The sequence below is a fragment of the Coptis chinensis genome, chromosome 5 (assembly GCF_015680905.1).
Source record: "Coptis chinensis isolate HL-2020 chromosome 5, ASM1568090v1, whole genome shotgun sequence".
NCBI lineage: Eukaryota > Viridiplantae > Streptophyta > Magnoliopsida > Ranunculales > Ranunculaceae > Coptis > Coptis chinensis.
In genome coordinates, this window is record NC_141460.1 from 85104818 (window position 1) to 85120012 (window position 15195).

Consider the following 15195-nt stretch of genomic DNA (forward strand, 5'->3'; position numbering starts at 1 on the left):
AAAAAAAAATTTAATAGTAAGTAAGAGTCCCAATTAATTATGTTTCTGTAAAGAGGTTCTAATTTAGTTTCCTAATCTATACACAATTTGAAGAATCCTAATTTAGTTTCCTAAGAAAAAAGCTTCGAGCAATTCTTGAACTTCTAAGTATCCCATATTCTCGAGTTCTTTTGCAAGTCTTCTTTCAGCCGAGAGACTCTCCTCAAATTAGGAGATTCCTTTATATATCAATCTTCAAATCAGGAGAAAAAAAGTTGACACCAATTCTTGAACTTCTAAGTGTTATTTCTACAAGTCTTCTTTCAATACCTCCCCAGTATATAGAAAGCACCATCTCAAGTTCTCTTAACAACTTCACATTAACAATTAACGACCTTATCTCTTTCACAACAACATGATTCTGAGTTCTTACTAGGTAGCTATGTTTACAAGAAAGCGATGGTCACCAACAACAATGCACCTTCAGATACTTGAAAGTTCATTTAATCAAAAGAGTTTATATTATACCAAGGAAGAAATCAAACTTTTGACAACTCAGCTCTCAGTACATGGTCAAATTTCGGAAGATAACATAAAGAATTGGTTCAAGAACTGTCGAATCAAATTCAAAAAAGATCAAAACAGTTCAAATCATAATGACAATACCTCTATTCAAGAAATAGAACGATCTACTATTGAATATCCCATAAGTATAAGTCTTTTCTTTTTAAAAAAATTTGATTAATTATTAATGAACAAGTAACCAAAAAATCCTTTCTTCTTCTATTATAATTATAAAGTTGTTTAATTTTGTCAACAGATGCTACATCCACTAAACATCAATTTGATGATTTTTTTCCTTCACAGCATTTTCCTAATGAACTTTGTAATACATTCTTTATTCTTCATTGTTACTTGGCTTTGAGTTGTACTTAACATGTTTTATTCTTATACAGTGGATGGACCGCAATCAAATAATGAAAAAGCCAAAAATAGCCGATATAAAAGAAGACATATATTGAGTAATAGAGAAATCCAACCAGTTGAAACTCATGGTTATGTTAATTGTGATGGTGAAACAAACGATGACAACCATTATTCCCGAAAAAATCACCTATATCAACCGGACGGTGTTGGAGAAAGTGACGATAACTACGATTCTCAAATCAGTGGAAATGTTTCAGAAGTAGAAGATGAAAACGATACAAATGACCATATGGAAGTTGAATTTTCCCATGAGAAACCAAGTGAATTAGTTTTTCATGAAAGTTAGTATTATATTAGTTATAGTTTTTAATATTATTTTATTTTTTATATTATTAGTTATAGTTTTTAATATTCATTTTAATTCAGGACATTGTTTCCAACCATTGGATTTTGGAGAACCAACATCGGTGTGTCCTTACTGTGATGCCATTGTTTGGTATGAAGAAAGGAATGACCAAACGAAAAATCCTAAAAATCCAAAGTTCTTTATATGTTGCGGTGGAGGGAAAGTTCAACTACCTTTTTTGAAAGATACACCTGATTTTTTAAATGAGCTTATGGACTGTAATTCTGGCTCCAGATCCAAAAAGTTTATGAAAAATATCAGAGTATATAACAACATGTTTACTTTCACATCAACAAGAGGTGATGTTCAAGAATCAATAAACAATGGTCATGGTCCATACATCTACAAGATAAAAGGGCAAAACCACCACAAAATTGGCACCTTGCTTCCACCTGAAGGTTTACGCCCTAAGTTTTTATATATATGATATTGATAATGATACTGATAATGAAGTTGTGAACAGAATGAACTCTCTTAGTAAGAAAATTTTGACAAACGGGTCTGAAGAAGAGTTGTATCTATATATTGTGAAGGGACTGATAGATATGTTGAACAATACAAACAAACTTACTAAGACTTATAGAATGGCAAGGGACAGGTTTAAAGAGTCTGAAGTAGGTGATTTAAGTATAAAGTTTATTAGTACAAGACAAAAGGATGGGAGACTTTATAACATGTTGACATCATCTGAAGTTGCTACACTTATTGTTGAGGAAGAGAGTGAATTTAGTAATTACTGTGATATTGTGGTGAACAAAAAAGGATATGGCCTGAAAAGAATAAATGAATTGCACCCAAGTTTCATGGCCATGCAATATCCTCTTTTGTTTCCTCATGCTAAAGACGGGTACAGGATTGATATCCCTTATTGGAATAATGTCAAAGTTGGGAAAAGGACAAACATAAGCATGAGGGAGTTCTACGCTTTCAGATTGCAAATGAGACTAAAAGAAGGAAAAACAATTGTTCTTGGTGGACGCTTGAAACAACAACTTATTGTTGATTCTTACTGTGCTGTAGAACGGATTAGAGTTGATTGGGTTAGAAATAACCAGCAGACTATTCGTGCTGAGCTTTATCAAAGATTAGTTGATACAGTACTTTCTGGAGATTCAAAACCAGGTTTTGTTGGAAGGCAAATAGTTCTACCATCTTCTTTCACCGGAGGTCCACGTTATATGCTGCAAAACTATCAAGACGCTATTGCGATTTGTCGATGGGCTGGATCTCTTGATCTATTCATAACTTTTACTTGCAATCCTAAATGGCTTGAAGTTCAAAAATGTATTGACAAGATTGCTCCTGGATATATACACGTCGATTTCCCTGAAATTGTCGCTAGAGTTTTTGAGATCAAGCTGCATGAATTTATGACGGATTTGCAAAAATGTAAAAGGTTCAAAAAATCTTGGGCGGGTAAGTAATTTACTAATTTAGTTGTTTTTATAACTTATTCGTTCGTAATTTTTAACTTTTTACTTAATTTGTATACTTTATGACTATCATATTGCTAAGAAAAAAATATCTCCCCTTCAAATATATAATTAATCTATAAATAGATGGTGAATATAGGAAAAAAAAATATGCCTAAATGATCAAAACAAGAAAGCAGTCTATGATAACACGCTGTAATATAGACAGGCACATACCTAGCTTTGAGCTCTTGAAATATACATGAATGATACGAGTTTTGTCGGCTCCATAGTATACCCTATGCTGCATAGAAATTTTAGGCAGTCGCCTTCAATAGCATCATAGACTAAGCCAGGACGTACAACCTTTACAGGATCAATATGTCCAACACCATAACCGAATTCAACATCTGGGTTAGTTGTTGGATTTAGGGGGAAAGCTACAAACACCAAGAAACATAAGTGCTTACAAGAGTTAGAACAAGTGAACAACCACATGAATTGAATGAATGAAGAAACATAAGTACTTACAAGATTAATAACACATGAACAAACATGAATTGAATGAATAACAAACAAATAAATCTTTATTGCAGCATAGATATGATGCATGTTATACTAGAAAAGCCACAAACAATACTCGAAAACCCTTACAAGAGATTAGTTCTTGCCTGTCCAATTTCAGGGATTTTTTCAGACCAGGAAAGATTAACCATGATCATTGCCTCAATAGTGCTCTTACACATCACAATGTCACCCATTTAGAGTCCCTAACAAAGAGCAATATTTGCTGAAGTCTCTCTTTAGTCATTCTGAACCAGGGGAACCTAATAGTGAATATCCCAACTTTATTCTGAACCAAGTGCTAAAATTTTAGTTTGAATCATGTATTTAGGATCTGCAACTATTTCACATTCACAAAATCAGACTTTGTACAATGTCAAATAAAACATTCTCAAATGAACGAAATCAAATTAGTAATTAACATTTAATTTAATCTAGCTCTAACACAACATCCTTTTCTACAATGATGAGGTCTTCGAGTTGCTCAAACTCCAGATTATCGGTGGTGTCATGTCATGTAACACTATCAAATCTTTGTCTTGGATCAGCTCAAGGCATCCGCAAATACAACAACGGCAAAGTTGTGTTCCTTTTTCATTTCCAATATTTTCATGAACCTTTACTGCTCCTACCGCTTCTGTTGTCATTGAGTTCTTGGAAGAAACCTTTACCTGCTTTATAAGTTTGAATTAGAATTAAAATAACCTATTGTTAACACATAAAACCCACCTAATCCCCACACATTGTTAGTACTATAAGATTTAAAATCGTTGAAATCCAAAATGGGATAACACATATTTTAAATAACATATGCATAATTGTAAGTCTCAACAATTGATATATTAAATAACGTACATAAGAATTATTTGACAAAGTTGACATAATTGTGTTAGAGGAAGAATTATTTACGATGTAATTCATATAATACAAATAATCGAAAACAAAAAAGCTAACGCACTTGCTGCATCTGTCGGGAGGTTCTACTTCTCCTTGCACCCATCCTCTGTCCCCAGTCAGACCGTCGCTTGATGAGGGTATGGAGCTATATAGTTAGGGGCAATCCCAGGTCAAATCCTAGGTAACAGTTGTTGCTGGAAGCCATAAGCCGGTGGAGGCAAAAAGCCAAGACCAGGCCACCTGGGCCAAAATACAGCTGTGGAAGGGGTAGCCTTGGTCCACCAGGGTGAAAACCAGGCATACCTGATAATACTGATGCCACATTAAAAGGTGCTTGAATTTGAGCAAATTGTTCCTAGAGAGGGAAGCAACAAAAATTTGACTACAGACGAATCTAAGTTTGAAAAAGAAAATCGCATCTGTTTAGCACAATATCAAGAATAAATGCCTGCGGATCAAAACAAAAACCAACTCCTACAATGATTAGCAAAAGACTAAATAACATAAAATAAATACAGGGAAACACAAAATTCTATATCCATCAAACACTGATTACGGGGGAGAGGAAAACTATATTTATTGTGATTGTGTGTGTATGCTCTTGAGGGTGGTGTATACGTCCCATAATAAAAATTAGATGGGGACTTCCTGTATCAGACACCAAATCGAACATGCGGTACCTACACTAGACTGACAGTCTAAAACTAAAGCCAGTTTCTCAGAGCTACCTAATGGGAACCCATGATTAGGCTAGCTTAGAAATTTTGTTTAAAATTCAAAACACATATAGTCTTTGTAAAATACACCACCTGCAGCCTTGCCTTCCTCTCTTCTTTGCGTTGAGTCACAACTACGTACAGAGGTTTAAATCCAATCACCTTCCCATTCATTTCACTCACCTGAAAAAACATATGCCAACATATACGGAATTATATGATTATGTCTCTACTACTTTTATCATAAAAAAACGAGCCTAATTTTCATCAGTAATAGTTTCCTTCCATTTTATCCCTTTCTAAACTCAGTTTGAACAGTCAATCAAAGAGTGGTGAAGTGGTCCACTTCTTAGTTTATTTCCATTGCTTCTGTTAGTTTGCAACTTCTTTACATAACATCTATAAACAATTTGTTGGAAAGTCTTTATATTTACTGTTAAGTTTTAGTGAATATTATATTATTAAAGTATGAAAATTTGATACTAACTTCCAATTAATTGCAGCTCTCTACACAATAAAGTTCCAAAAGAGAGGCTTGCCCCATGCTCATATCTTGCTGTTTTTGGAAAACTCAGCAAAGCCTTCCACCCCTTCGCAAGTCAACAGAGTTATATCTGCTGAATTGCCTGATCCTGCTGATAAAGTTGCGTATAATGCAGTTGTGGAATTCATGATTCACGGTCCATGTGGCGAGTCTAAACCAAATTCTCCTTGCATGGTTAAAACTGATGATGGGACTCAAAATGCTCTAGGCACTATCCGAAACCATTCTGTACCGAGACAACGATTGACGAAAAAGACTTCACAGTCTATATGAGGAGAGATAATGGTCGAACTGCACAAAAAGACGGAATAACTCTTGATAACAAATGGGTTATTCCACACAATGTGGACTTGATTGTGAAGTTCCAAGCCCACATAAATGTTGAACACTGCAACAAAGCAAGGTCAATCAAGTACCTATTTGTGTCGACCAGAAAAATCCCTAATGGTTTCTCTAGTCTTCCACTCTCCTCTCTCTCTTTTTCTTTCCCTTTCTTTTTCCTTCATTGTTCTTTTTATACCCTCTTCCACTCTCCTCCTGTCCGTTGATCCTCCATCTCATCTCCTGGCCACTATCTTCCTACCTGTCTCTTTAAGGTTATCGCGACCTTGCTATCGTGCTTCCCTTCTTTCTTTCCTTATCTCGCGTCTGGTCTCACTTGGTGATCCTCCTGATGTCATTACCTGCTGACGTCACTTTAGGGTTCTGCAGACGTGATTCCCTGCATCACGCTCCTATTTCCTTACTCTGTTTTGGGCCAGGTCACCTGCCACCTTACTAGTCATAAAATGGGTTGATACACTATACAAGTATATTAACAAGGGAAAGGATAGAGCATCTGCAATGATTGTTGAGAATGTAGTGACTGACAATAACAGTAAGGAACAAATTGTCAGGGATGTTGATGAAATATCAAACTTCTCGGTGATCGTTTCTTCTTTCTTCTTCTGAAGGAGTTTGGAGGCTTCTAAATTTTGATATACAGTACAGAAATCCGAGTGTCGAGCGGTTGCCATTCCATCTTGAAGGTCAGAATATGGTATACTACAACAAGAAAGATGATCCAAAAGTAGTAGTGTGTCGTGAAAAAGCATCCAAAACAAGGTTTACAGAATGGATCAAGGCAAATGAAGAGTATGAATTAGCCAAGACACTTATGTATGTTGATTTCCCAACTAAATTTGTTTGGAAAAAAAAAGTATAATAAGTGGACTCTACGAAAACGAGAAAAATCAGTTGGACGAGTTTACTACACACATCCTATATCAGGTGAAAGGTTTTACTTAAGAATGTTGCTTAATGTTGTTAAAGGACCTAGGAGTTATGAAGATATTCGTACAGTTAATAGAACCCCACATCCAACTTTTAAAGCAGCGTGTCAGGTAATCTTTCAACTACTTCAATTGTCCATCTACTACTAACAACTTTTTTGTGATATAGTAAGTAACATATTAAGCAGTATCCCTCTAGACCATTATTATATTCTAATAAAAGTCTAACATTATTATTAAAGTTAAATGTCATTTGACAATAGAATATATATTTTGTCGTACTTAATGATATCTCCTGTTCTCATAAAATACTTAGTCCTCAAAAATCTTGAGCCAAAGATCATCTTTGGACGTAAAACCCCAATAGGTTTGGAACATGGATCCCATTTCACTGCTACTTTATTTATCAACAACACAGACCGACCAAATACCTTAGAATCATTTCACATTTCTTTATCAAGCTATCTGGCCACTCATATATCTACACATTTTGTAAATGGTTATTTGGAGAGAACAGATTTAGCAAGCACAACTCTCCCTTGAAAAAAAAAAGTACATTACCTTCTCACCCTGTAGCTCTTTTCCTTATTTTGTCAACTAGGTCAGTGAGATGAGCACTCTTAACTCTATCATGCACCAAAGGTACCCTCAAATACTTTTCGGGAAAGCACCCACTTTTCATGCGAAATATTATTTGCTTTCTGCTGCCTGAGATGTGCCATTCCTGAAGAGTCTACTTTAAGTCCTGTTAATTTATTTGCTTTAGTGGCCAAGATCTCATCATTGACATTGTATCAGTAAACATAAGGATAATGTAATGTTGACGATAATTAAAATGTGATTATCAAGTTTTTCATTTTATATTATGTAATCCTTCATTTTTGGATTACATGCATACAGTTTGCTAGAGGACGACAGTGAATGGAATGATGCTATGAAGCAAGCCAGCGAGTGGGCAAATCCAGCTTCTTTAAGAGAACATTTTGTCACTTTAATCTTGCTGTGTGAGGTTACATCTCTAGAAATACTTTTTGAAAATCATCAGAAAAACCAACCACAACCAAAGTCTCCAGCTAAGTGATGACTAGATAAAGAATGATAATCTTTGCGAGATTGAGAATATCATGGTTCGTAGGGGGGACACACTTACAGATATTGAAGGTTTTCCTAAATTCAATATTTCTTCACAAGCATCCTATGGTAACAAATTGATTGCTGAAGAATTGGATTACAACTGCTTAAAGTTGCACAATGAACATATCAAACTCCATAACGGTCTCAATAATGAACAGAAAAATGTTTACAACTGTGTAACTGATGCAGTTGAGACGTAATCTAGAGGTATTTTTTTGGTCTACCAAGAGGTAAAAGAATTGATGTTGTTAAAGCTTCCATTAACAAATCAAAACTTTGGAAAAACTGCCAAGTTTTTCACTTGAGTGAAAACATGAGACTTAAGAGTGACGTAATGGACTATGACACTGTTAGTTCTGTAGATGAATTTAGCAAATGGGTTCTAGATCTAGGAGATGGGAACCTACCTGCAAAGGCGATGAACGAAGAAATAAAGCCGACTTGGATCAAAATACCTGATGACTTGCTCATTCCAGAAAGTGACAACTCAGTCGAAGATATCATCAACACCATTTATCCAGATTTGGTGAATAAGTATACATAAGTTAAGTACTTGAAAGAGAGGAGTATTCTAGCACCGAAGAATGACACAATAGACGAAATAAATTCTGCAGTTGTTTCAAAAATTCCTAGAGATTTAAAAAGCTACTTAAGTGCAGACTCTCTATGTCCAATCCCAGGAAAGTGCACGGAACAAGATGTTCTGTATCCAACAGAATTTTTAAACAGCTTGGAATTTTCCGGAGCACCAAACCACAATCTGAAGCTTAAGCGTGGAGTCCCTATTATGCTGATGTGAAACATGAATCAAAGTGGAGGACTGTGTAATGGTACTAGACTCACAGTGACAAATATTGCTCCAAAAGTCATAGAAGCAACAATTATAACTGGAACAAAGATAGGAGAACCAATTTTTATTCCTCGGATGATTATGTCTCCAAGTGACACAAAATGGCCTTTCGTCTTCAGGAGGAAACAGTTTCCTGTCAAAGTTTGTTTAGCTATGACTATAAACAAAAGTCAAGGTCAGACTTTTGATAAGGTTGGTGTTTATTTACCCAGACCAATTTTCACACATGACCAGTTATATGTTGCTGTCTCGCGAACCACCTCAAGAAAGGGATTGAAATTCCTAATAAAAAAAGACATAAATGAACCTGAAGGATGCACAAAGAACATCGTGTATAAAGAAGTTTTCAATTCAATATAAAGATATCAACTCAAGGTATGTCCTAATTTAGCTATTTTACATTCAAGATAAATCACATACAAGATTAAAATAAAAACAAGTTAAATAAATATATATTAATTTCTTGCCTAATACAAATATTTAATATGTTTTATAGGAAAGAATGTATGGATTGGATTTAACAAATTGGAGATGCCAAGCTCTGACATAGTGACTGCCATAATGGCATGGCAGCGGATCTCCTGTGGATCAGATTGATTGTTTCACTTTAAGTCTAGGGTACAAGTTATAAAAGAGTGTTGACTTTAATCTAAATAGGTCTACTGGCGTTGGATATGGTGGTGCTGCAAGGGACCATCTAGCTGAAGTTGTCTTGCCTTTTTGTGGTGGTTCTGGAAGGAATTCTATTTTTTTTCAGGAGTTACAAGCTATAGAGAAAGCGTTGCAAGGATGTCAACTGATAAAATGTAAAACAAAAGTTTTACCTACTCTTAACAATTTATGCTATGAATAAGTAAAACTAAATGTTTGTTTATTGTTAGATTATCAAAGTTATCTACTCTCGGTTATCGTGAAATATATGAAGTAGAGAATTTGTTCCACTCCTAGTCCTTTAAACGTAAGTTTCTGCTAGTTTAATCGATCATAACAAAACGAATGAGTGTAATGAGTTGAAATTATACTAATATGGCAATTGAACTTAATTAAGATGTATTAACTTATATTATGATAATTGAATATTAAAATGTGAATATGGAGAAGGGATTAGGGGGATTTGAATCCACTTGATGTACTCTTAATATGCTAGTGTAGATTATTGCAATCCTAATCAAATAAGATTAAGTGTTTGATCCCTAACTACTCATGGCAATCTCTGCCAACTAATAATTAGCATGTGAGGAAGTCCAACCCATTCTCATGGTGAATCAACTAACCTACTAGAGTGAAACTCTTAAAAAGCAATAATCCTAACTAACACATCAAGTCTTCATCAAGCTTCATTAAACCCCTCTAATTGAGGTTTAGCTAGAAGTAATTAGACTATCATAAACATATAAATAAGAAGAAGACATAATGAAGAACAACTTGAATTTTATTAATCTAATAATGAAAAACAAACAACTAACTTAAGTTTAAACTAATAACTAAGTCTAAGTTCTAACTATCTATCTCTAATTAATTATATATATATATATATCTAAGCCTAAGTATCTCTATGTCTAGGTCTAAGTATCTTAAGAGTTATGCCTTAATCCTCTTTATATAAGAGAGGGCTAGGTTTACAATTTCGTGCATGGGATTTGGAGCCATGTTTTGGGCCCTTAAATCAACCCAAAACCTAATTACATATGTCCAAAAAGGGTTTCTCTACTGAAAATTACTGCAACAATCTTTTTGTTCACTTTTGCTCGATTTATTGGGTCAAAGCCTGGACCGTTAAAAAATTCTTTCCAAGCTAGTCGTTTTGATATATAATAGGCCTAATTCCGAGGTCTGAGTCCAAAGATACGGCCTGTGGAAGTTTTGTTGACTTTTCTGCTCTACTTCTGTCCGCGTTGACTTTGACTTTTCAGCTTTGACCAGGCTTTAAAAAGGATTTTTCTCCTTGAATCTTGGCATTTAATCATAGAACTTCTTAACAAGCAACATTTGCTCCTTTATCTCGCAAAAGTGACATGTTTATTCACATATTTGACTCTAATGCCTAAAATACATAAACACACGTAAACAGTACTAACTCATATTTATTATAAACATAATTGGTCTAAATATAATGATATTAAGGGGTTAAAACTACAGTTTTGGGCTCTTATCATCAACTACATGGCTTTCGTAGAGTTGATGTTAGTTCCAGCTTTATGCAAAATTATGATCAGCAGTAGTTCAAGTTTCAACATTTTCCTACGCCGTATCTTCGGCTTGCAGCTCACCGTGTCACTCAACATTATGGGTTGCAGTCTATGGCCCTAAACTCTCTCCACGAGTATAACCACCACTTTTCTCTTTTTTTCGAGTGTGTTTATTTTTCAAGAAATTACATTCTCACTTAGACATTTTGATGTGATCTTAATAAGATCTTTGCACTATTTTATTTTATTAGAGGGTGAAAAGACAATAAAACACAACAACCTTATCTGTTATCATAACAATTTGGTCAAGTACAAATTTTTGTACATTAGCACCACCCAAAGAGAGCAGGAAGGAGGCTGGCAAAGTCATCATACCAACACAAATCTCAAATGCCTCAAGAGAATGTGGAGAACCCCGTAGTGACATTGGCTGATCACGAATTAAAGTATGGGAAGAATGTATTAGATTTTTCCCCTTTTCTACTTTGGATAACACACTCCAAATTTTGTGTGTGTTCCTATTTAAAAGTTTGTGTATTCTATCATATTGGATACAAGAACACTGTTCCTATTTCATAATCTACACTTGGCGATTTAGAACGGAAAATTAAAAAAAATGACTAGTGAAAAAACACCTTAAGTAGAAAGTACTCTTGAAAAATATACTTTTGGTTACCTTAGTATACCAAGTTATCGCCGTTAGATAATCCTTTTCCATAAAGCTTCTTAGGATATAAGTAAATGTTTATAAAAGCATAAAACGATGCTTAATTGCTTATATATCCATTGTAGCAGTCAACAAGAACAACATTTAAGCCAGACACCCATTGCCAAAACCTTAATAGATATGGCAAGACTTACATACCATTGAAAGGTAGGCTCGCAATATGGACTCATTTCCAATGTTCAACCCATACCTAGCCCATTATAAAGCCCATATCCAGCCCTTATTCAAATATTGATCTATCTATTTCTAATATTTATTGTTTCCAATGTTCTATCTAATAAGGAGTTTGTTTCTAATACAACTTCTACTAACTGTACCAGTCCAAAAGAGGCAAATAGAGTTAGTATTCTAATACAATATGACTTCTAACACAAAAAATATACATGTATATATATATATATATATATATATATATATATATATATATATATATAGATTCCTATCTCACAAAACATAATTTTTTCCCCACAGAAGAGCAGCCGAGCAGTGATAACAAAAGCTTAAATTAAAAAGGTCAAACTCTATTGCATCTTTAGTTTTATTCTCCTAACTTTTGTTTATGTAACTGTTTTTTTTGGGGATAGGATATGTAACTTCTATAGTTTTTCCTCTCTTTTTATGTTTTGACAACATGAAAAACAATTTCAAAAGCATATTACCTTAGAAGAAAACAATGCAAAGTGCATCTAGATATTGCCTATTCATTCTAGCATACAAACTCAGTCACTACAGTATGACATATCTGCTGGTGTGTGGCGAGGGCAGTGAAGCTCCTTTAGAGCGCCCAATTGTTCCAACTGATTCAGATTGTTGGCTTTCAGCACGTAGTTGTTCCATCTACAAAGAATGAAAGTTCTATAATGCCAATAATATAAACATAATGATTCAATAGACATTCAAAGATACCAGAAATTGCGTGGGGATGTAACCATTCGCAGGCCAACAATAGTCCCCTTTGCTTCCCTGACCAATAAGAACAAAGATCCCAGAACCAATATCAGCACCAATACCAAACCACATGAGATCCCACCAATTAAGAGTCTTCTTCATGTCATGTTGGCCTCCATGCCTTTACATAGTTGCCCCACCTCTGGAATGACTTTTCAGGTAGGAAATTAAAGCATCTTTGGTGCATGAACATCCCCTTCTTTTTGCCACTGTTCCTTCGCCCTTCACAAACAAACAGTGGGTTACAAAACCAACAGATTTACATCAACATTTTACTTCAACAACTATAAATGTAGAATAAACTTCAAGAGATGGTGGGAGTATAGTGGTACGTAATTATATCTCCCATCTTCAACACCTAGGTAATCTACCATACCTTCAAAATTAAATATAATTTTATTGCTCTAGGAATATGTAATTGATTTACCTGAACTACCCCCATTAAAACATAGACTGTAACTGAAGAAAAGGTATATTAACAAATTGATTTAATTATAGCTTAATCAGTATATATTGATAGTTTTTTGTTAAGGAACTAATTCACAATGTTATAATACTGTTTCGCAGGCATTACACAATGGAAAATAAATACACAGGACTTGCTGAGCTCAACCAAAAAACAAACAAGTGTATAGTGAAAGCACGTGTTAGCAGACTGTGGTTCCCTTTTAATCCGTTGAACAGAAAACAAACTTTTGGAATAGACATGCTTCTCATTGATGAAAAGGTAAGAAATAGAAATTTAATTAATATTCACCTTTTTTTACTTAATAATTTAATTTTGAAATCATAGGGAGATCAAATCCATGCCAAGGTACAGGACAGCCTAAAAGACAAATTTGAAGAAAAAGTAGAAGAGGGAAAAATTTATACTTTTGAGAAATTTGAAGTGGACAAAGAAGACAAGAGTTACCGTCTTGTACGATTTAACTGCAAAATTTTGTTTACAAAAGCAACTATAGTAACTCCTACGAACGAAGATGACAAGATTATTGAAAATTACAAGTTCACTTTTGTTGGATTCGAAAAATTCCTTACAACAGAAGATGCCTCACCATGTGACTTGAAAGGTATTTTATAAACTTACTATTTTTTGTATATTTTAATAATGTATATTCGAATGATCTAATAATATTTGTAATACAGATATAATAACAATTTTGAAAAAAAATGGTAAAAAAAAACCACAAGGTTACAAAGAAATTACTTTGGTAGACGAAAGGTAAACATTAATTCAGAAGTACGCAATTTTTTCTTCTATTATTAAATTGTATTTGACAATTTGGGATAATCTACAGGGGATATGAGAAGAACGTGGCTTTATGGGGACAAATGTCCGATACAATTGCTAATATAAGCAATAAGGAAGAAAATGTTATTGTCATTCTGACATCCCTATTTCTGAAAAAGATTGGAAGTAAGTTTAAGCTTTAACATCATCTTTGTATTAGTTTCCAAAATAATTGCTATCATACTAAACTGTTTCCTATTTAATAGTGCAATTCCAAGTGTGTGTCTCATTAGCAACAAAGCTTTACATAAATTTGATTTAAAATATGTTCATGAAATGAGAAAAAGGTAATTTATGATCAGTTTTATTTACAATATTTTCAATTATTCATATTTTCTATAATGATTCTCTTTTTCAATTGTGAAGATTTGAAGACCCCGATAAAAAAATTGGAATAGAAGAAACAGACGATGAAGAACCAATTTCATTAGAGGAAAAAATGAGTAAGGACAGTACAACAATAGAAGAACTCATAAGATATGGGATGGAACCAACCAATCAGGTTAGCCATTTAGTATTACATTATTTTTCATATATTTTCAATATCATATGATTGATTTAGTTAGTTTTGTAATCTATTACCTTTTACAGGGAAAGATCTTCACATGTAGAGGAAAATTTGTAAAGTTGTTAGGGACCAACTGGTACTACCAAACTTGCGTTAAATGTACCGTAAAACACGTTGATAGGGGTTCAGAACATACATGCACAGATTGTGGAGCCAAATATTTAAAACCAAAACAGAGGTAAGTCTTCCAACAAATGTCTAATAAAAAAGATATTTAGTACAAATATTCTAAATGTTTTAATTTACAGATACCTTTTAAAACTACGCGTTGAGGATGAAACTGAAATGACTGCTTTCGTAGCTTTTGGTAATAAAGCAGAATATATTGTGAAAGTACCAATTGCAAAAGTTCTTGATTTAGAGAAAAAGGCAAGTAAAGCATAAACACGTTTAACTTTATTTCAATATTAAATTATTATTAACTATTTGTTATATAATTTGCAGGGTCAAGATTTCGATGACATTTGAAAAGAACTTGAAAAAAATACTAGTAGTAATTGGATATTTCAAGTCAAACTCAATAAATATAGTATGCATGAAAAGTTTCCATCATTTACCATAACAAATATGGTATCTGAAGATAATAAGGATGTTGAATCAATGAAAGAAAATGCCAAGGTATATTCAAATTTTATTACAATTCCTCTTTCGAATATTTTATTTACTATTTTTGAGAAAATAAATAACCAATATATTGTTATGTTAAAATGCAGCACCAGATTTCCAAAGAAATTACTGAAGAAATTCGACCATCAAAGAAAGCTAAAAAAAT

At 33.8% G+C, this 15195-nt stretch overlaps 1 protein-coding gene across 1 annotated transcript; it reads left to right on the top strand.

Annotated features, from left to right (window-relative positions):
- The first annotated feature begins 13141 nt into the window (after window positions 1-13141).
- On the top strand, window positions 13142-14891 carry LOC147499547 (uncharacterized). The gene is made up of 7 exons (XM_086563498.1): window positions 13142-13291; window positions 13358-13634; window positions 13711-13786; window positions 14222-14357; window positions 14447-14601; window positions 14672-14792; window positions 14868-14891. Exons 1-7 carry the CDS (start codon window positions 13142-13144, stop codon window positions 14889-14891), a joined length of 939 nt encoding a protein of 312 aa, XP_086419624.1.
- The last annotated feature ends 304 nt before the right edge of the window (window positions 14892-15195 follow it).

What these genes read in the sequence shown, in the direction of transcription:
- LOC147499547 (XM_086563498.1), top strand. Translation starts at nt 13,142, where the DNA reads ATGGAAAATAAATACACAGGACTTGCTGAGCTCAACCAAAAAACAAAC. An exon ending in TGCTTCTCATTGATGAAAAG is followed by an intron (nt 13,292 to 13,357) that starts GTAAGAAATAGA and finishes TTGAAATCATAG; the next exon opens with GGAGATCAAATCCATGCCAA. An exon ending in ATTACTTTGGTAGACGAAAG is followed by an intron (nt 13,787 to 14,221) that starts GTAAACATTAAT and finishes TCAATTGTGAAG; the next exon opens with ATTTGAAGACCCCGATAAAA.